At 37.8% G+C, this 22,832-nt stretch overlaps 2 protein-coding genes across 2 annotated transcripts; both read right to left on the bottom strand.

Moving 5' to 3' along the window:
* On the bottom strand, nucleotides 1-13,553 carry LOC143881292 (uncharacterized). Its single transcript, XM_077384278.1, has 8 exons — nucleotides 13,402-13,553; nucleotides 9,429-9,566; nucleotides 2,261-2,389; nucleotides 2,030-2,160; nucleotides 1,593-1,763; nucleotides 1,163-1,501; nucleotides 397-435; nucleotides 1-278 (listed from the first exon to the last, which is right to left on the bottom strand). The coding sequence occupies exons 1-8, from the start codon at nucleotides 13,551-13,553 to the stop codon at nucleotides 1-3; spliced, it is 1,377 nt and encodes a 458-aa protein (XP_077240393.1).
* Nucleotides 13,554-14,228: 675 nt separating this feature from the next.
* Nucleotides 14,229-22,554, bottom strand: LOC143881696 (uncharacterized). Its single transcript, XM_077384944.1, has 10 exons — nucleotides 22,324-22,554; nucleotides 21,552-21,702; nucleotides 20,486-20,602; nucleotides 16,103-16,523; nucleotides 15,795-15,980; nucleotides 15,626-15,718; nucleotides 15,056-15,547; nucleotides 14,891-14,964; nucleotides 14,567-14,791; nucleotides 14,229-14,470 (listed from the first exon to the last, which is right to left on the bottom strand). Exons 4-7 carry the CDS (start codon nucleotides 16,337-16,339, stop codon nucleotides 15,458-15,460), a joined length of 606 nt encoding a protein of 201 aa, XP_077241059.1. The 5' UTR covers nucleotides 16,340-16,523; nucleotides 20,486-20,602; nucleotides 21,552-21,702; nucleotides 22,324-22,554; the 3' UTR covers nucleotides 14,229-14,470; nucleotides 14,567-14,791; nucleotides 14,891-14,964; nucleotides 15,056-15,457.
* Between the last annotated feature and the right edge of the window lie 278 nt (nucleotides 22,555-22,832).

The raw sequence follows: 22,832 nt of genomic DNA, 5'->3' as shown, positions 1-22,832 counted from the left end.
TCATAAGAGCATAAACAATAAGATAAATAAACAACTCCCATAGGAGGGTGGAGGCCCAAAGACTAAGAGACTAAAACAAAAAGCCAAAGCTGCAGCAAAAAAAAGAAAGGCAAGAAACTGCTCTAGCAACCCAAACGGGCTACTTTTTTGCTGAGTAAACTCTACATCCAATAAAATGAGGTGATTAAATATTTTCAGAAGAAAAAAAAGCAGATGTTTTGTGACCAAAAGGGCTACCTTTTTGCTTCTGCTCCTGTGCATAAAGCTCCCGCTTCCATCTAGAAAATCCATAACGGCAATTTTCAAATTAGATGAGCAAATGTTATATCTAAAGAATGAGAAACTCGGTTATTTTACATACTAAACAATACAAAATTTGGCATGTTAAGACTTTACCTGAAGTATTAATCCACAGGCCCTTCTTGTTTTTGCTTGCTAGATTAGATAAGTGACATTAGATAGTTGAGGTGTGAATGAAAACAATAAGGCAAGGAGCCACTTATCAATATGTTAGAGAAGCTGGAAAGAACTACCAAATATAGTAGAGCAAAATGAATTATACAGATACAGCAACCTGTCTTTTGCTTAACCAACAAAACTTGCAGGACTATTTTGAGAGCCATAGTTAAGCTACCAGGACAACCTAAATTCTGATGACATCAAAGGTGCTCAGAAAATTACAGTTACATGACACATAGGCAACTTTTTATTTTTTGAAATGGTGAAAATATTTATTACTTATAAATAAGACCCAGGTGGTCGAATACATATAATCAGACACCTGGCATGCTTCATCGAGCATTTTAGAATTAACATGCAGTAGTAAATATTAATGGAACACTATGCTAGTTGATGATACTTCAACAACATGTGCATTTCTATTTTTTTTTTATCCAAATTATTACTGCCAAAGTTTCAATAAATTCTATAATAATCTACCGAAACGCATTGAATTCATGAGGCAGTCAACCAAATTTAAGAAACCATAAAATAAAATGCTAGCAACTTAGGGCATATGAAAATGGTGCCAAAATTAGCAACATGCATCAACTAATCACATAAAATGCAAGTAACAAATAACAAATGGAAAAAATTTCAAAAAAACAAAAAAAAAAAACAAAAAACAAATGGATATAGATCCAAATTAGTCAATCGATCCTACCCTCATCCTTTTGGGGTTGAGCATGAGAAAGTTTGAAGGGCTGGCTATCTCCTCGAAAATCAGTCATAGATTCTAAGGCTTCATCACCATTTTTTATCTGTTTTATATTGTGCGGCGAAGAAGCTGATTTCACAGATTTGTCCACATTTAGACGAATGATACGTGAACCAGTTCCAAGAGCTGCTCCGTTGTTTGTGGTCCGTGATTCACATGCAGATTCTGCCATAACTTGATTTGATTCTTTCCCTGTTGCAGATGGTGAATGGGGTAATAGCGGCTCTCGTTGGAGGATAGATATGGCGCATGATACCTCTTTCACTTGGACCCCTGACTCATCATCTGAATTTTAAAATGTTAAAATAATGTACACGGGCCATTCTTAGATCTTTGGTTGGTATGTTTTACTTCAAGAATTATTGATTTATCTCACCTGGAGCATATTTGGGAAGAGTATTGTCTGAACCACTGATTATTACTTGAGACTCGAGAAAATGTTCAATTGCCTGCCTGAGGGATACGTTTGGAAGCAAATCATCTAATCTACATTTGGTAGAAGAACACTTTGGACACCTTTCCTTCTCAACCAATACCAAACGTATACCTGCAGCCAAATGGCACGTTTAAGGTAAAAATTAATAAATGCAGGTACGTAAAATGAAGTCCGCTTATGTTTGTAGAAACTAGAAAGTTACCAACACTTCCCAATGACAAAAAACAGCCCTTGGGGAGATGATATAATTTTTATCTTATTGTGATTTATCTGGGATTCTTAACAGGTCTTACAAGCCAATGAATAAAGCTACGGGCAAGTTGATAGGGACAATTCATCATATTTGGAACTTTGGGAATATTCGTGAATGAGCTTACACTTGTCGCAAAAGCTATGCTGGCAGCATGGTATCATCACAGCCTCTTTGAAGATTGTGTTGCAAAGAGAGCACCTTAGCTCCGCAGGCAATTCTATGTTTGTCAATGTTGGAGTACTGGTATCTACCTCTCTATAAAATTCCATTGTAACATAGAATTAACAAACATGGGGAGCCATAGATATAGGTAGAAAGTAAAAGCATGAAGGGAAATGAGCACAAAGAAATTTACTCCAAGTTCATTTGTTCTTCGGATTTCTTTGGCAACCTATCCCCTTCAATACCACGATCCATATCAGAGTGCTTCTTGAGGATTCCTGATATTTCAATCATAGTGGAGTGTGAGAAGTCTAGAGGCTTCCTGATATTTTAATCATAGTGGAGCTTGAGAAGCTTAGATAAATTTCTAGAGATTAATACAAAAGAAAAGAGCCAAAGCATTTACCTCTTGAACTAGCCTCGCTGAGATCACTTGGTACGAACTTTTGATATCTTGAAATAGAAGGCACGAACTTTTGATATCTTGAAATAGAAGGCTCGGAGAATCAGAGTCAACATACACCAATTATGTTAGTGATTTTGCATTTTCAAAATCATGTATTTTACATGTTTTAGTGTTTTGGAAAATGTTTTATCAAAAGCGTTTGGGAAAAGGAAAATGTTTTCTTGGAAATATTTGCTTTTATAAAAGGATGTAGAAGTGTAGTTGAAAAGATAGTCCCGTACCAGATGAGAGAAAAGAAAGAGAAGGGCTTATAAAGCACTATCTTTTCTAATACTTGTTGATTGCACATTGGGTTGGACCCGCGGGACGGTGCAACGCACCGTTCGCACACGCGTGCGCGCGGCGTGGGCAATGGGCTATAGGGCGCATAGCGGCGCTTTATTGGCACTTTTTTAGGCGCACTTTGTACTTCGGTCAAAGAGTGTGATCAAATGGGTTGTGTCCTTTCCCCCAACGGTCATGTGCCAAGTGGGTGCGATCCACACCATAGATGGTTGATCTAACGATGACTGGGTTGGAGTGAGGTTTTACTCAAACCAACAGTCACCTCTAGAATCGATCAGGACCGTTCAATATCAATGGGTGCGATCTAACGGTCAGATTTCAAACATTCTGGAAAGGTGCCCTGTAGAGGTGTTTTTCACACTGAAAAGACACCAGGTGGTCTACAAAATGTGCAGAATTCAGTCATTTCATATAGAAAAACGAATTGGCAATTCTGACAGACTTTACACTCTCTTCTACACTCCTACAAAATCCCCAAGTATTTCTATATACTGTTTTTCTTTTGTTTACTGTTCTAGATACTGTTTTTCTGCAGAAACATTATCTAGAAATTTCTCTAAGGCTTGAAATTTCGGAAGGGCATTTCGGGTTTGATTCCGCTAGTGCTATGCGTCATCAAACATTAGTAGGGCTTCCCTACTAGGCTTCATTTTATACTAAGGAGGAAATTCGTGGATCCCCTTTGCACACTACTAGTGGGGGCGAATCTTGTCTTAAGGAAAGTGATATCACGCCTTGAAGCAACAAGTTTCTATTTTTTTATCAACAACAGTGCCCTCAAATTTTCCAACAATCTTAAGACAAGATTATTTACTGTTGTTTCAATGGCACTTTATTCAGTTCGTCAAATGACCCAAAACTTTGTCAAACTCGAACGTTTCGACAAAGGAAATTTCAAGCGCTGGCAGAAGAAGTTGCACTTCATTTTGACATCACTCAAAGTGGTCCGGGTTCTCACTACTCTAAAGCCGGCAGCAAATGAAAATGAAACTTTGGCGGAGGTCGTGCAAGGATGAAGTGGGAACAGGATGACTGCATTTGCAAAGGGCACATCCAAAATGCTATGTCAGATACACTATTTGACATATATCAAGGCATGGGATCAGCAAGTGAAATCTGGAATGCACTTGAAGCCAAATACTTGGCGGAAGATGCCAGTAGCAAGAAATTCACTGTGAGTCAATTTTAAATTTTAAAATGGTAGATGATAAGTCTGTTATTGATCAATTACATGAAATACAACATTTAATTAATCAAATTCATTTGCAAGGCATCATTCTTGATGATTCCTTCATTGTCCCTTCAATTATTGACAAACTTCCACCAACTTGGAAAGACTTTAGAAAAAGTCTAAAACACAAGAAAGATGAAATGTCTATTGAAGACTTGGCTCAATGCCTCAGGATTGAGGAAGAGTCAAGAATCAGAGACAAGAAAGAAAATGAAACTGTATCCTCTAAGATCCATTTGGTGGAAAATGTCAAGAATTCGAACCAACAAGGAAAAGGCAATTGAAAGAGAAACAAACATCCTGAAAAGAAGACTAATAAGAATAAGAAAAGAAAGGGTGCTTGTTTCAACTGTGGCAAACCAGGCCATTACAAGAGTGAGTGCCGACTGCTTAAGGATAAGAAGTCGGGTGCACCAACAGACAAAGAAAGGTTTGTCGCCATGATTTCAGAGGCAAATATGCTTGAAGATGGCAATGATTGGTGGATTGACTCTGGTGCGACGAAGCATGTCTGTAAAGACAGGAACCTGTTTTCAACTTATGAAACAGTTGAAGATGGAAGCATGTTATACATGAGAAATTCGTCGACAGCAGAAGTCAAAGGGAAGGGCAAGATGGAACTTGAGTTCACATCCGGCAAGTGACTCACTCTAACCGATGTCTACCATATACCAGAAGTTAGAAAGAACTTAGTGTCTGGAAGCATTCTCAACAAGAATGGCTTCAAACTTGTATTTGAATCTGACAAGTTCATTCTTTCTAAGGGGGGTACTTTTGTTGGGAAGGGATATATGTATGAAGGGATGTTCAAACTTAATATCAATAAAGTGAATGTCGTTGCTTATGTTTTGGATTCTTCTTTATCTTTATGGCATAATTGTTTAGGACATGTAAATACTAGGAAAATGAATGATATGGTTAAGTTAACCTTAATATGAAAATGACTTAGTAGATAGATGTAAAACATGCATGCAAACTAAGATAATTACTAAGTCATTCCCTAAAGTAGATAGAACTTCTAACTTGTTAGATTTAATACATAGTGATGTATGTGACATACATAGTGTTCCCACAAAGGGAGGTAAAAAGTACTTTGTTATATTTATTGATGATTATTCTAAGTACTGTTATGTTTATCTCCTTGGTCATAAAGATGAGGTTTTAGAAAAATTTAAAATTTATAAAACTGAAGTAGAAAACCAATGTATAACAAGCATTAAATGTCTCAGATCAGATAGAGGTGGTGAATATCACTTTCCTCATTTCTGTGAATCAGTAGGCATAGTCCATGAAACTTCTGCCCCTTATACACCACAACAAAATGGTGTAGAAGAAAGGAAGAATAGGACACTTACTGAAATGATTAATGCTATGCTTGTTAATTCTGGTTTAAATAAAAGGTTTTGGGGTGAAGCCTTACTTACAGCTTGTCACATTTTGAATAGGGTACCAAGTAAGAAATCTCAACTAGGGTATGCTAGTGTAATTGGTAGTCTTATGTATGCTATGACTTGTACTAGGCCAGACATACAATTTGCTGTACGTAAACTTAATAGGTTTATCAGTAATCCTAGTTTTTCTCATTAGAATGCAGTCTATAGAATTTTAAAATATTTAAAGAAAACTATAAACTATGGTTTATGTTATAGTGGGTATCCAACTGTAATAGAAGGATACTCTGATGCTAGTTGGATAACTGAGCGTATAGACTATTTATCAATCAGTGGGTGGATTTCACCCTTGGTGGGGGAGCAGTCTCCTTGGGCCTCTAAGGAACAGACATGCATAACAACTTCAACTATGGAAGCAGAGTTTATAGCTCTGGCAGCATGCTGTAAAGAGGCGGAATGGCTTCGGAATTTGTTATTGGAAATTTCGTTATGGTCTAAACCAATGCCATCGATTTATGTCCATTGTGATAGTCAAGCCACACTATCAAGGGCATATAATCATGTTTATAATGGTAAGTCCAGACATATAGGACTTAGACATAGTGCTATAAGAGAGTTACTTACTAATAGAGTAGTAACTATTGATTTTGTGAGATCGAGCCAAAACTTGGGCGATCCATTCATTAAAGCTCTTGCAAGAGATCTGGTGTGTAAAACATCATTAGGGATGGGGTTAAAGCCATTAACCAATAGTCACCAATGATGGAACATCAACTCAACACTTGAATAAACATCAAGTCTTGAGTTCAATGAGTCCAAGTACATCATATGGAGTGATTGCAAGCACTATAATCTGTATTATTTGCCATCCCAAGGTAAAGTGCTTGGTACCTGTAATGTTTAAAAGGAGAAGGCTGAGTATTTAAACTCTTAATAGGCTTATAACATAGTGTTGGAGTGTTTTAGTTACAGGGGCACTCTTGATAAGCCTACCTATATGAGTGTGGGAGTGGTGCTGCTTCCTATGAGACCTGGCTAGTCTCTAGAGCGCTCATGAAACCAAGATATAGACACAAGGCCAGTACATGTGTCGGTTTTAGAAATTGCCCAAAGAAGTGAAATCTTGTGTGTGAGATGTATCCGGTTAACCAAATAGAATAGCTAGTTCAAAGATACGTCTACTATGCAATTCTGGTTAACTTTGATATGTCCTCACTAAGTGAAGGTTCAAATCGAGAGATACCTTCATCTATGCATAAGATTTCCAAGCCCGATGAGAAAATTTTCTTTGATTTTGAAAATGGTGGGGGATTGTTAGTGATTTTGCATTTTCAAAATCATGTATTTTACATGTTTTAGTGTTTTGGAAAATGTTTTATCAAAAGCGTTTGGGAAAAGGAAAATGTTTTCTTGGAAATATTTGCTCTTACAAAAGGATGTAGAAGTGTAGTTGAAAAGATAGTCCCGTACCGGATGAGAGAAAAGAAAGAGAATGGCTTATAAAGCACTACCTTTTCTAATACTTGTTGATTGCACATTGGGTTGAACCCATGGTTGGACCCGCGGGACGGTGCAACGCACCGTTCGCACACGCGCACGCGCGCGCGCGGCGTGGGCAATGGGCTATAGGGCGCATAGTGGCGCTTTATTGGCGCCTTTTTAGGCGCACTTTGCACTTACCAACAGTCACCTCTAGAATCGATCAGGACCGTTCAATATCAATGGGTGCGATCTAACGGTCAGATTTCAAACATTCTGGAAAGGTGCCCTGTAGAGGTGTTTTTCACACTGAAAAGACACTAGGTGGTCTACAAAATGCGCAGAATTCAGTCATTTCATATAGAAAAATGAATTGGCAATTCTGACAGACTCTACACTCTCTTCTACACTCCTACAAAATCCCCAAGTATTTCTATATACTGTTTTTCTTTTGTTTACTGTTCTAGATACTGTTTTTCTGCAGAAACATTATCTAGAAATTTCTCTAAGGCTTGAAATTTCGGAAGGGCATTTCGGGTTTGATTCCGCTAGTGCTACGCGTCATCAAACATTAGTAGGGCTTCCCTACTAGGCTTCATTTTATACTAAGGAGGCAATTCGCGGATCCCCTTTGCACACTACTAGTGGGGGCGAATCTTGTCTTAAGGAAAGTGATAGCACGCCTTGAAGCAACAAGTTTCTGTTTTTTTATCAACAACAGTGCCCTCAAATTTTCCAACAAATTATACCTGTTTTACAGATACATTGTGATAGAAAAGAAGGGGCAAGTAGCAAGTTTAGAATCTGCTTAAACTCTGGAAATCAATCATACTAGTTACACTGTACTAGCTGGATATTTAAGAATGGTAACATTGAGAGCAAAATTTATACCACAGAAGATGAAAGTGATGCATGCCTGTACCCATACCATATATTCACAAAATATGTATGAGCGATTCACAAAATACTTACAAATTCGCAGCACAGTTCAAAGGCGCACACTAGAAGAGGATTCAGTTGAGGAACTTAGATAGCTCAACAAGAAATCCAATTGGGACTGAGCCTTCGCCCAAAAGGGCTGACTAGGCAAAACATGGAAATGCGTTATATGATACTTTAGTAAAAATTTGATTTATACAATTTGAATGTTTCATTATTTTTTTAACAAAAGAACAATGATCATTCATGTAATTTCAGCATTCTGTTATTTAAACAAAAATGACATTTTCGACATTGCACAGGAGGTTCAGAAACTCCTAACATTCCAATCCACCCATTTACATCTGCAAGCAACAGCCTATGCTGGAAATATAAAACGCTCCTATGTCCAACTAAAGTCAACACTGTAGTAATAAAATTATGAAATATTCCCTCGTTGACTGTTTCTGGTAGAATTGGTAATCATTTACAAGAGCATTCTTTCATTATTTGTTAGTATACTTGAAAAAAGATGTTTCAATGTTTTCAACATATAGCATAACTAAAAGCCAAAGAAGGTTTCAAAAAAATGCTTCTAATCTTCTAATTCTCATCTCTCAGTTCTTTCCATAGGAAAGATGCCAATTTTGTTATTATTATTTTTCAATGGCATGAAAGATGCCAATTCTATTCACTCAATCAAAATCTAGAATCTTCGCCTATCCAGAAAAATCTTAAATGGCATGAAAGGCGCCAATTTTATTCGCTCAATCAAAATCTTGAATCTCTGAAATATTTCAGTTTCGGTTTCGGCCGAAATCACTTAAAAATTATGACAAAGATTTCATTATTTCTTAAATTTCGACCGAAATGTCTAAAATTTCAGTGAAAATTTCGGCGATTTCGGTGGAAATTTCGGCTATTTCGGCACATATTTACAATTTCGGTGGAAATTTAGTAAAAATGGCTAAAACGAAATTTCAACTAAAATTCGGAATTTCGGTGAAATTTCGTCGAAATCTTGTAAAGAAACGACTTCATGTAAACATCAATTCGGCCGTGGCCATAACCGAAATATTTTGGTAATTTCGTTTCGTTTCGGCTGAAATTTAAAACCATTCATATAACTACTTCTCTTAAGTCTTAACTATTCATTGAGGAGCAAATAGAAATGATGATTGAAAGACTAACTCTCAGAAAGCAAACATGACTTCTTACAATACTAATAAAGGCTTAATATGAACTGAAAAAGCTTTCTATGATAGAGGATGAAATTGTAATAGCTCATGCATGAAGTGAGTGTGTGTGTGTGTGTGTGGCTGTTGAATAAAGGCATTTCACAGCGGGCTGTTGCATGATAGAGCAGCCACATAGGCTCACTTTTCAGCAGGTTTTGTCTTATTCATTTAATTCATCTGAGTGGCTGCTCTCTCATGCAACAGACAGCCGCGAAATGCTTTTCTGCAAAAGTCGCTAATAAATCCCATTTATAGACTTGACATATTAGTGAGAACTGAGAACTGTAGCACAAGGACAAAAGTTGAAGGAAAGAGGTACACACAGAGATCTGAAACTATTAAGAAAGTCATACCTTGGAACAATGTTAGCTGCTTTTTTATCCCTAATACAATTCATCATGCCAGCATCAGGATCCGAGTCGGATAAGGATGCCTCAAAGAACAGGATATAAATCAACGCCAAAGTCATCAAAATTATCCATATCCACATTCTGAAAATTAGATGCACAAATACAAAATATCATAAATGGATTTTCATAGTTGATAATTAGATCAATCTGTACTACACTACGAATCCAAATTCAGAAAATTTAAAAGTACAAATACAAAATATCATAAATGGATTTTGTAGTCGATAGTTAGATCAATCTGTACTGTACTACTACTGTATATGATACGAAAACAGCCCATCGTCAAAGAGAGAGATGTTGTACCAGATTTCAAAATAAATGTGAGGTCAACTCTGAAAATTAACACTCTCACAAAGTGGCAAGATGAAAAGGGACCCATTGAAAGGAAAATAAGTCTGTGTGCAACTCTTGTGTGGTTAACTAAAGCTAATGAAGGATGGCACTGCTGTGCCTTTTAAAGGCTATCCAACTGGTGTCAATTTTGGCTCGGGCTCGGAAGCTCGCTCGAGCTCGGCTCGAAAAAAGCTCGGCTCGAGCTCGGCTCGAATCCTTAACGAGCCGAGCCCGATTTAGGCCAGGCTCGGCTCGGCTCGGCTCGTTAATGCTCGTTAAGAATTTAATATATTTAAATATATATATATATATATATATATATATATATATTAATATATACACTAAAAGGGTTGTCTAGGGAGTAAAAGGGGAGGCAAAATATGTCACTTCATTTTAGGAACCCCATTTGTTACTTGGACCACCCCCATAGTGTAAAAAAAGTAGTGAAATTACAATATTTAGGGCATTGGTTGGAAAGTAAGTTCAGAATTCTCTCCTTTTTTCTCCCGTTGGGGTTCCATTTTTTTTTGCCCTTCTATAGGGTTTCCAATAACACCGATGGTCTAAACCTGTGATGCTATCAGCTTGTGAACTTTTGGATCTGATTCAGTTTCTTGTGTTTTTGCTGCTTCTCGCGGTTTTTACTCTCGAACGAGGGTTTCCAATAACACCGATGGTCTAAACCATTTGTTACTTGGACCACCCCCATAGTGTAAAAAAAGTAGTGAAATTACAATATTTAGGGCATTGGTTGGAAAGTAAGTTCAGAATTCTCTCCTTTTTTCTCCCGTTGGGGTTCCATTTTTTTTTGCCCTTCTATAGGGTTTCCAATAACACCGATGGTCTAAACCTGTGATGCTATCAGCTTGTGAACTTTTGGATCTGATTCAGTTTCTTGTGTTTTTGCTGCTTCTCGCGGTTTTTACTCTCGAACGAGGGTTTTTTCATTGGGAAACTGTGTAAATTCAGATTCAAGGGTTTTATTCAACTATATTCATGCCTGGGCTCGTTAACTATGGCGGTAAGCTTCGGATTTTCGTGTTTTACTTTATTATTTGGGATCTGTATGACGTTTATTAGTTTTGATTTGTGTATTCCATGATTTCTATTACGGACCTTGTTGATTACGGAGTTTCTCTTGTGAATCGTAACATTTTTGAGGTTGTGGATTAGGGCTGTCCAGGGAAGATGAGGGGTGTGAAAAAAAGCTCGGTAAGGCTCGCGAGCCGCTCGTGAGCCTGGCCGAGCCTGACCGAGCCGAGCCGAGCCCGAGCCTGATTCGAGCCCGAGCCGAGCTTTTGAGCATAACGAGCCGAGCCGAGCCTGGCCAAGCTCGGCTCGGCTCGGCTCGTTTACACCCCTATATCCAAGGTTCTACTTCCTACGTGAGACCTGCCTAGGCACCTGAACCTAAGCTAATAAAGGTTGCCTATGTGATCACCTAGATCAAAAGGTGAATGCTCAAGGAGTAAACAACTAATCTTGGCTGGGCGTTTAGATGCATGGAAAATTTCTTGGTAAACTTTTTCACTGAAAAATGAGTTTTCCAGGATAATTTAGCCTTTTTAAGTTACTTCATCGCCTTTGACACTACCACATTTGTGAGCACTAAGTTTTGAACATAATTCATCCATAGCACGATCGGCCCAGCTGGGGACTCTACTCTTGAGTTGGGCATAATTTGGTATAGTCATGTATACTATTGCCCATCCTTAATGGTTTAGAGCAATCAGAATAATCACAACATTTTGACTTGTTAAGACACCTCCCATTTTTCCACACATTTAAAAATAAAATAAGATTCACCACCACGAATCAAAACAAGTATGAATCATCTCAGTTTCCACACCTCAAAGTACATGGTCATATGTACTCAAAAAGTTTATCATTCAAAAAATGTCCTCAACAAGTTAAAACTCTTTTTATTTGAATGGTTATAAAGTTTGTGGAGATGCGGGTTATTGAACAAGTTATAACTCACTACCACGACTCAAAACTCAAATGAGTCATTTTGGTTTCGTCACCTCTTGGTACAAGGCCTTGAGTAGTTGTTAGTATCGTTTCCCTGGATGGTAATTGATGTGATGTACCTGACTACATGCATTGTTAATCATATAATCATAATAATATTATGGAATACATTGTGAATATATTGGGTGTTGGGTCTCTTTTCTCCTTTGATTGGTTTGAGATCACTTGACCTCTTTCGATGGATATGAGAATATTGACTCTCTTCCACCCGATTAATTAGATTGCAAGTGTCCCCTCATTGGATATAGATTGTTTCTCTTGGGAATATGAGAGAATCAGATGTTAAAGATTGTTATAGATGTAGATTAAAAAAAACAGATTCTCTGAATATGTGTAGATCAACAAACTATCACAGCAGGGGGGGTGTCGGGACATCTCACTTATACAGCTGTCATGTGTGAGGTGGTGGTGATGATAGGACTCCCTATTCAAATATGAGAGTGGGTACTTGTACACAATGACATGGTCAATTAGAGGAAATTGCACTACAGATGACTTGGGATTTGATCTCATGGTCGTACACTATATCAATCCCATGAACAGAGAAGCTTCTAATTTTCTGAATAACACTAGTGTGTGATTCACTAGAAGAGTGATCTCTAAAGGAAGAGAAAGAACACAATGTTTTGTGTGCATAAACTATAACAGAAAGAGGAGTCGGGAAATCTCACTTATACACTGTGTCATATGTGACTTGGTGGTGATGATTCTTGATCATAGAACTCCCTATCCATGAGTGTGGGGGACTTGTACACATTGATAGGGTCAATGAGAGGAAATTGCACTACCGATGACTTGGGATTTGATCTCATGGTCATAGACTATCAATCTTCTAACCAACGAAGCTTATGACTTTCTAAATAACAATAGCGTGTAATTGATCGACTCGAAGTGTGATCCCTGAAGGAAGCAAAAGATCACAATGTTAGGCCTTACATTTATGTAGATTTTGAGTTCTATACAAGCTAGCATAAATCTTTTTGTAATGTGAATAATACATTTTGAATGGAATCTAAATAATACATTACACATTAAGAACCTATTGAAGATCCTCATATTTCATGGCGTTTGTTCAGTTCAATGCTTGGTGTCCATATCAGATCTGAATACTTGTATCAGTACACACATACATGACAGAAGTACAATCAAGACATGAGACTGGTCACTGGTGGATGTATGCATACCTCTTCCTGAGCCTTTTCCTCCTCCTTCTTCACATGAGACTGGTCACTGGTGGATGTATGTATTGCATCTGAATGGGTTTTGTATGAAAAAAATGAAAAACAACAGATGATTAAAAATCAAATAGAAGAGTTTCATGTTACATTCTGGTTCTGTATGTAACAAGATGGGTTTTGGTAAAAAAAAATCCTTTGAGTGGGTGCTATTTTGGTTAAGAATTAAGGTCAATGGTTATGCAAGCTGTTGGGTTTAGACAAAAAACCCTTTGCATACCGATTTAAAGTGTTTTTTTTTTTCAAAACCCAACTCCTCTTACCCATTGATCAAAATTCTTAACCATTTCCAAATCCCCCGTCAATAGCTTGCATACCCACTGTCACCGGAAGATGGGTTTTGACCCAAAAACCCTTTCAATGGGCTTTCAATGAAGAAGACACTGCTCGTATTAGCATCAAACTCAAACCTTTCCTTGATATTTTCAATGCAAGCGAATAGCAAAATGTACTCATAAACAACGGCCATAAGCAAGTGTATAATGACTGATCAGTTGTTCAAAAACTCAACTAAAATATGCATAAGCTAGTATTAAAGAAAGGGTACCTTTTCATCCAATCCGTGAATAAAGCCGTCTGTAGCACTCTAGACTCTACCGAAAGGCAGCAGAAAATCTACATTTCCCCACCTTACCTACATAGTGTAAGTATGTTAAGAAGCAAGAGAAATCTAAGAACACTCAACATAAATACAATAAACACATGAAGGCATACTAAAATATATGCCAAATTCCCAAATTTACACATGCTAGAGACATGAATTTCAGGGAAAGTGAGCAAATGCTAATATTACTAAAAACTATCTATCTCAGCATTTCTATATCAAATGCTAATGCTAATAGATGGGAACTACCTTTCTCATCGTAGATCTCGTGTCTGTAGGGAAAATGAGCAACAACTTCTCAACTCTCGACTCATGACCCATCCACAACTTGACAACTTCTTATTTACACTGAATTCCTAAAGAAAACTAAAAGTAAAAGTTACTTCATCAAGGAAAGTAAAGAAAAATTACATCAGAATGGAAAGTAAAGAATAAACAATGCTGAATGCAATTCCTATCCCTTTGCTACCTGATCAGTTGTTCATATCAACCTCCTTATTTATGCACACATAAGATATAAAAATCATTACGCAAAAATAATATGACCACCATCAAAATCATCCCTTTACTACCTCGTCCACACAAAAAATTTGGAATCGGATACAAGAGTTTAGCATATCCCCAACCACTGTTCACATGAAGATTATCTATAGATTAGCATGTCCCCAATGATGATGTCACTCATCATCCATAACTACAAAAAACAGATAACATCCAAGTCCATAACTACAAAAAGGTACTACAAACATAAAAGTAACTTAATTGCTCGGTGCTTCTTTAACCTGCAAAGAAAGTAAAAAAAACAAAAATAAAGAAAACGATTAGTAAATATATGATAAAAATATATATTAAAAACCAAAATTATATCACAAACTTACACAAAAAGATGGCCAAACGACATGTCCTCCAGCCACGTCTCTAATAGTTTTCCGTCGTCCTGATGGTCTTATCAGAAGTTCATCGCCCACTATTATAACCCTGACACTAACAAGAGAAAATCCTGGCCCAATCGGTGTGCCATCAACTATCGTCGCCGGATCTTTGCTCACAAGAAGTCCTTTGGCCAATTCAATCCCCGGTCGTGCCAAGCTCATCAAAATAACCTAAGCAACATTAAGGAAATGAAAACTTGCAAATTACACAGTCAATGATAGCGGTCAAGTATTGGAATTAGCTGGATGAAAATGTAAAATCAATTATACCTCTGTGGAGGAGCAAGGCGGGTGACTTGCAGGGGGGAAGTCACATCTCGTGATGGAGTCGCATCGGCAGTATTCTAAAATTATTATAAAATAGAAACGTTATGTAAAAAAACTCATTTTACAATTTTGTATCTTACTTGTATGCAACATAATTTCAAACATTACCTGGCTACCACTGAAATTTGACATGAAATTCTGAAGCTGCTGGGTCACCTCCTCCTTAAACTGGCGACAATCCTCCCTAATTTGTTCTTTGTCATTGCGCTCTTCTTCAATCATTCTCTGATAATCCATGCGATTTGGTGATGGCCCAAAACAATCAGTTGGGGTCGTACCAAACCCCATCATCCGCACCCTGCCATGTCTCTCTGATCCTATGAAATGGGCAAAGGCGTCGTCTCTGAAAATTGCAACGTTGCAACGTTGCTACTGGAAGACTCAGGATGCTCCATCTCGTACTGTGTAAACTTTTTCTGAAAATAAGAAAAAAAAAACAATAGAAATAAAGCTTAACATAAAACCGGCCAAATAAATAAAAAAATAGCATATAGTATTGGCACATTATATTTAAGCTTTATCAACAATCTTCCCATTTTTCTTCGTATGAGTAAGCTTGAATAGTTCAGGGCGGCTAAGAACCTTGCCACTTCCTTTCTCCTGTCAACAGGAAAACAATTTTATCATGTCAAAACCAATATATAAATGAGGAATTAAATTAGAAGTTCATGAAATTACCAGATCATAGCGTTTACATGCGAAGCTCTGAGTCCCATTTGTGTGCATCATCACTTGTTTGGATCGGTTAGCCTTGTTCGTTATACTGTGCTTCTGAAATTAGCAACCAAATATAATAATGTTAATTTTTTAATATTAATGTTAAAACCAAAATAAGATTGCATTTTACCTGAGCAAGCGATGACTGCCAATGGGCGTAGAGACCCGTCCACTGGTCACCAATTACTCTATCATCCGTGCATGGGAAACCAGGATCGAAGTAAGTTTTTCTCAAATAACACTTCCAATCTTTCCATTTTGTACCGATATTACTCAATGTCCAACTCTTATGCATCTCATCAACATCATAGTAATCCTAAATTGACATGTAAGAAGTCTTTAATACCATGGAATTATAACAAAATTTAAAATCAAAATAATACTAGCTTCCTAAAAGAACTTGTAGGAAGTTAATAATACAATTTATTTTCATCGTACCTGAACAACTTCCCACGCATCTTCTTTCTTTTCGTTAGGCACTTGCCTCCAGTCGAATTGGTCAATTGGTAACTCAGCACCAAGTCTTGCTACAGTGCCCAAGAAATTTGTGAATTTTTTCCCTATTTTTCCTATGGGCTGGCCAAATTTATTAAACACTACTCTCTTCCTTTGACTCCTAGGGCATCCCCATGTATCTTTGCAGTAAGTGGGACCACGTCTCTTCCAAGACCTCATCGACGAGGAGGCAACATCCTGTATCTCAGGAACAAAGGAGGGCTATGTATGCAAGTGCCCGACCTGGTCATCCAGATCCTCGGTCTGCTCATCCCCCTGTCCTACCTGGGAATCATCATGTGTATCTTGGGCCTGAGAATGTGAGGGTGGCATAGTGAGATTGCGTTTCCTCATGTCTGATCACCTGTACATGATTAACAATTGAGATTGATATCTTAAATAATAAGCATACAACTATTGCAAATTGATAACAATTTAACGATTTGACATTTAAGTGGAGATGATCATGTATCCATCAAATTTCAAAAGATAGCAGGTGTAAGTATTTTAGTAAACAAAGCCTATAAGTTTAAGAACATTAAGAATAGAGCAACATTTAATGATTCAAAACTCCCAAATATGATACCCCCTCAACCATTTCTTAGAAAAAGAACAGGTACAAGTGTTCCACTACACAAAGTCTACAAATGTAAGAACATTAAGAAAAGAGCGACATTTTGTCAAAATTCAAACAAATCAACCATCAAAGCAGTACACCAAATAGAGAAAGAGATATGATCCCGTTTATTTATCGTTGGCAAAGGGACTCTCATCGCCGTCACTAGCATCTGAATCTGTATCACATTCTTCATCATCTGGTATTGCCTGGGTCAATTGTTCCAACGGTTCATCAATTTCTGTCCTTACTATATTTATTCGTTCCCAGCTATTTACGTCTTCCAAATTTTGGATTTCTGCTGCCTCGGTCTGGACATCTCCCTCATCATTGTTCCCATGTACCTCATACAAGTCCCTAGGTTTTGTCTTCACAACCACATGCCAGTCTTTGTTACCGGGGTGATCTTGCACTTAGAATACTTGCTCAGCTTGAGATGCAAAGACAAAAGGCTCATTTTTATAAATATGACGTGTCATATTTACAACTGTATAACCGAACGCATCTATTTTTATTCCCCTGTTCGGCGTTACAACATCAAACCAATCACATTTTAAAAGCAACGCCTTCAGGCGTCCAAAGTAGTTAAGTTCAATAATATCTGTTAAAACACCGTAATAACTAATATCTCCGGCTATTGGATTCTGATCCCTGGCACAAACTTTTTGTATTTGCAGTGACAACAGCTCCACAATTCTGTGTTTTCCTTTTCTGTTCGCGAGCCTTCGTGTGAAAGCGGAAACCTTTACTAATAAACCCTTTGTATTTCCTAGCGACGGGCGCTGGCCCCCCAGCTAACCATCTAAGCTTTTCTGATATATGCTCACTCCTTGTCCGCTGCAAATTTTGAACCTATTCAAAATTTGATAATGATTAGCAAAGACCAACGTGTATGCTAAATAGTGGGAAAATATTCTTCTAATGATACTGCGGCTAACGAGGTAGTGGGAAAATATTCTTCTAATGATACTCCTCCCCTTTCCAAGCATCCCTCACTCCTACGGTTCTACCACCGACTGCTGCCATAGTTCAATCACGAGTCAAGATAAAGGTTCTAAATTTCAGTTTCGATCGCCACGAATACGGAAAAGAGACAAAAAATGAAAGCTCGGATCTCCGTCATAGAGATCAATCATCAAAATCTTGTCTAGGCAAGTAGTTTAAGAGAAAGAACTAACCCGATATGGAGGGGGAGAATTCCACACCCTCCTAGCAGGTGAGGAGGTAGAAGGAATGAGTAACTGCCGGGAAAGGGATCAGACCAAGACCTTACCCCAAAACCAGACACGCTTGTGATCTCCTTGCCTCCTAATAAAAATCGAGTCCCAGCCTCTTATGACAGAAACTGCCATGTCGAGCTCCTGATCAAACAAGTTCCAGCAAAAAGAACCTTTCCAGATCACCATGTCCTCCTAGCGAACATAGGACTTACCAACACTAGCCTCACAGTCAAAGACCACTCTGAAGAGACTAGGGAATTCAGCCTTCAATGGGCGATCCCCGCATCAAAGATCATGCCAAAAGCGAATGCGCGAGCCAAATCGCACCCTAATCTTATACTTTTTTAAAATTAAGTCCATGGATCTCATAACGTTTTTTACACAGAGTCATGCCTTGGGACCTAAAAGTGTCCTCTGACTCTCAAACTGTAAAATCCAGAACCAAACTTCCCAACAATCATCTCCCTCCAATGTTCTCCCTCAAACCTCCAAATCCGCTTACCAAAAAGGGCAATGTTCACATCACTGAGACTACGGATATTGAGATCCCTCTCTTCCTTAGTGTTCCAAAGGAAGTTCTTCTAAAGCTGATCCAGTCTGTTAATGACACTCACTACTCACAAGGCTATAATAGAGAGATAAGGGGCATATTAGCTAAAATTGATTTGATAAGCATAATCCACCCCACAAAGGTAGCCGACTTTTCTTCCAACGGGAGAGCTTCTTCTCAACCCTCTCAATCATCGGACCCAAAGACCCTTAAGTAAATGACAAAGGGGCAACCATATATAGGAGTTAAGGATCGAAGTAACCTTGCATTCAAAGATTCGAGCAAACTTTTCAACCTCTCCACTGCTCAACCATACGCTCATCACAGAAGACCCGGGGAAATTTATTCTTTGATCCAATGCTGATTCTCTGACCTGATATTGCCTTGTAATACCTCATAATAGCCTTAAGGTGAAAAACTTTCTCCTCAACGCTACTTAAGAGAAGAGAGTGATTAGCATACTGCAAGTGGGTAAATCTCAACGACCCAAAGGACTCACAGGTGATCATCATATCAGTATACTTATCTGACAAGATGAACATGTTCAAAGACACGTTACCGTGTGAAGGGGAGTGTTAAAGATAACACATATGTTGACATGGTGCATACACAAGGGATCTTATAGTGACAAATTCACATAACTTCTTTCGACAGTAGAAGAGATGGTTATCATCAGTCATTCAATAATTCCTCTGCAGAAAAATAGGGGCCTAATCCGCCTCACTATTTTCAGTAAGAGTTGAGCACCATTATTAGTTTCATCATTATGATGTCAATCTACGTATCTTGATGCAAATGAACTTGCTCATCTCAATGTATTCAAGCATGCTTTCGATGACATGAGAACCAAGCACATGTTTCTCATGAGGGTTTGACTCAACTCAAATGACACATGGCTAAGTGCTGGCCGTGCAAACTAAATAACTATTTTGGCCATTAACATAGGTGCAAAAGGGCCAAAACAAGGACAAAATAGACGATCTGAGAATTTGATTTTTGTTTCCTTTCTAGTTTAAAATTTTTTAAGTCAGGTTTTGTAAGCACGCACTAAGCCTGCCAGAGTACCCAAGAATCCAGTTTGACCCCCAATTAAGTTTGTAACTAACATTATTTAATTAAACAAATTTTCAATAATAATTAGACAGCGATGAAAGAACTTATAACTCAAGTCAGCATCATTAGTTCTAGATAGATACTTAAAAAATGCAGTTACAAGCTCCTTGCCAGTAACACAAAATCTCTCTTGCTATATGAGACAAATCCTGCCCTGGGTTTTGGAAAGTGAATGGTCCAAAATGGATCTGAATTTCTTTTTTGTTTTGTTTTTTTGAATGGAAAATGGATCTGAATTTCTTGTTACTTCCATTATACTAAATTGAGACCAATCAGTGAAGGTCACAAGATAACACAGCGATGCAAGTACTTAGAACTCACGTCAGCATCATTAGTTCTAGACAGATACTTATCAAATTCGGCCACAAGCTCCTTGCCAGTAACAAACGATTGCTTATTACGCAACTCAACTAAGCCTTTGTCCCAAACTAGTTGGGGTCGGCAAACTATTGCTTATTACTATTTCTTATTATTATTTGGTCAAAACTGAAAATCTCTACAAAAATAAAAAATAAAAAACTAGACCTCGTTTTATCCTTTCTTCAAAACAAGGCAGGTGCTCTTGGGGGCATCGTTTCTTATTTTAGAAACATGTCCCGGGAGAAACAAATAATCCTCCAAAAAGCATATTAAATTTATCATGCCCATTTATGTCATGTAGATGCACAAATTGCCTTTTAATGCAAATTATCAATTGCTGAAAAGAACTTAGATATGACGTACCTCAGTATACACAAAGTAAATAAGTTCTTCCACTCAAGGTCCACCAATTGTCCATTCTCTACCTCCCAAGTCATAAAAAATGATGAAATAAATTTAAAACTCACCAACAAGAGTCTCCTCAAAACATCGATTCTTGTCGTGATGTGCAGTGAAAACATGAACATTGTGCCCATGGGACGCAAGTTGAACTGCAGCATCGACAATCAACCTTTCAGCACCGCCTATGTATAAACATCATACATTTTAGCACCAGAATGACAAGTCTTTTCACAACAAAATTTAATCAGAGCGAAAAAAGTATCCTGTCTAAATCCAAAATGACTACCTTCTTATCATAATCCCCAGGGGTCCATTTGGATGCACACAATATACAAGGGAAAGGAATATATATTCACATTTCTTTACTTTCCTTCCTCCTAATTAGAGAGGAAAGTCAAAACGTGCAAAACGGATTGGATTTGGAAAATATACACTCAACAAGGACTGTCACGTGAACAAGGTTTTAAATTTTGGTTTCGGGGTTAATTTCGGTCCCCACCGAAACCGAAATTTCAGCAGAAATCCCGAAATTTGGTAAAGGGACTTGAAATGTCTGTTTTTTGGGCCGAAATTTCAGGTAATTTCGGCTGAAATTTGGTAAAGGATTAAAAAATTAATATTTTTTCCGAAAATTCGACTGAAATTTGGTACATTTCACCAATTTCGGATTTCGGCCATTTCGGTTTCGGTCTAGACCGAAATCCGAAATTTCAGATTTCGGCCGAAATTTAAAACCTTGCATGTGAATATTAAATGGCAAGCAAAAAATGCTAAGAAATGGAAAATGTGTCCATTAAACCACTTTTTGGTGCATCCAAGGCATATAAAGATGAAAATTCCAATCTGAATTCAGATAATCTAATCCCTATCAATCTCTAAATTAGAAGGGTCACATGTCACGACTGTCTTATCAATAATTAAAGCGTCATAGCTAAGCATTTGTTTGAATGTACACTCAAATTACACTTTGGGCCTCTTCAAATTGCATTTTACCCATCAATGTAATCTAAAAAGTCTAATTTTACTCTGGAACCAGATATGTTTCAAAGTACAATCATACAAATATACCATAATCCAAAATCAGTAAATCACAAGACCAACATAGAGAGAGGAATAGGAAGGAGATTAAACCTATTCCCAGATCTGGATGGATGATAGCAATCTTTAGCTTTGAACTTGCCATTTTCCCCATTATTTTGCTTTTCTTTCTCTCCACGTGCTAACTTTCTAGGTTTGCTGAAATAGCCTCATCGACATAATTTCCTTTGCCAACATTTCTTACCTGAGAAAGAGAGAGACCAAATAATTGAAAACCCTAACCCTAACCAAAAGGTGGTCATTCATGCAAATTCAAGACACAGGATCCCGTCTTCGTTAAGATAAGAAAAATCATACAAGAGACTCGATTCTCATTTTGCAATCAAGATTCAGAATGCATATTTTTTCGTGCTTGAGCTCGATCAAATTCGAGCTCTGTGTTTATCTTGATTTCGACACAGATTTTGGGTGAGCTATTGCTCTGTTTTTAGCTTGATTTCAACACACATTTCAGCACAGTTACTGCCCAATTTTCACTTGGTTTTTAGGGTTTAGGGGTTTAAAACTATGCATATATCACTTTTTTAAAGTAGGCCCAGATTTCAGTTTGTATTAAACCAGTTGTTCCTACTCATTTTCATCATGTTTCTGCAACCATGTTAGCTTTTGCCCTGTTTTTTATCGTGTTTCGTCATATACATTTTTTTACACATTTCTCCAACAAGTCGTGACACAACTTGTGTTTGAATACAATAAGCGTCTTAGTATTTAATGGGTTTGTAACTTAGGGTTTCAAAATAGAAAACCAGATAACCCAAAAAAGAAAAAAACAGACTACAAATGAAATAAACAGAGAAGCAATTACCACTTTGAAGAGAGATCTAGGGTTTCACATCTCAATCAAAAAAGCAAAGAAAAACAAAAGGAGAAGAGGATGGAGAAGATCTAGGGTTTCGCGAACCCGATGATGATAAAGAAGACGCGCTCGCTGGTGCGAACATAAACCCTCGACTTGGAAGAGAAACCTAGGATGCGTTAAGTCGAATTCGACTATAATTTTTTCACCCCCGTTTAGGATTATGCGCCCCCCCTCCGTTTCACGTGGTTTGACGTTAAAAAGCAATAAAGTTTGCCACATTTTCACGTGAACAGCGGGGCGCAAGGCCAACCAATAGGAGAGGATGCGTTAAGTCGAGCGCAGGCAACCCAACTGCGCTCGAGGCAGAAACTCTTTCCTTAGAGAATTTATATGATGAAGGGCCGTATGAACACGTTAAGGTGGTACAATGGAAGTATCACCCTTAGAAAGAAGCTGTTGTTGGATACAATATCAAGGATGGGATGATGAGTACTGTTAGTTCGGGCCTTTCATCA

This window comes from Tasmannia lanceolata, unplaced genomic scaffold, assembly GCF_043159265.1.
Source record: "Tasmannia lanceolata isolate RefF3 unplaced genomic scaffold, GAP_Taslan_0.1 ptg000007l, whole genome shotgun sequence".
Taxonomy (NCBI): Eukaryota; Viridiplantae; Streptophyta; class Magnoliopsida; order Canellales; family Winteraceae; genus Tasmannia; species Tasmannia lanceolata.
This window is presented reverse-complemented; position numbering and strand designations above follow the sequence as displayed.

What these genes read in the sequence shown, in the direction of transcription:
- LOC143881292 (XM_077384278.1), bottom strand. Translation starts at nt 13,553, where the DNA reads ATGGCCGTTGTTTATGAGTACATTTTGCTATTCGCTTGCATTGAAAAT. An exon ending in GCAGCTAACATTGTTCCAAG is followed by an intron (nt 2,390 to 9,428) that starts GTATGACTTTCT and finishes TTAAAATATCAG; the next exon opens with GAAGCCTCTAGACTTCTCAC. An exon ending in GAAGAACAAATGAACTTGGA is followed by an intron (nt 2,161 to 2,260) that starts GTAAATTTCTTT and finishes GGAATTTTATAG; the next exon opens with AGAGGTAGATACCAGTACTC.
- LOC143881696 (XM_077384944.1), bottom strand. Translation starts at nt 16,339, where the DNA reads ATGAGGTCTTGGAAGAGACGTGGTCCCACTTACTGCAAAGATACATGG. An exon ending in ATGCGTGGGAAGTTGTTCAG is followed by an intron (nt 15,981 to 16,102) that starts GTACGATGAAAA and finishes ATGTCAATTTAG; the next exon opens with GATTACTATGATGTTGATGA. An exon ending in GGCAGTCATCGCTTGCTCAG is followed by an intron (nt 15,719 to 15,794) that starts GTAAAATGCAAT and finishes TGCTAATTTCAG; the next exon opens with AAGCACAGTATAACGAACAA.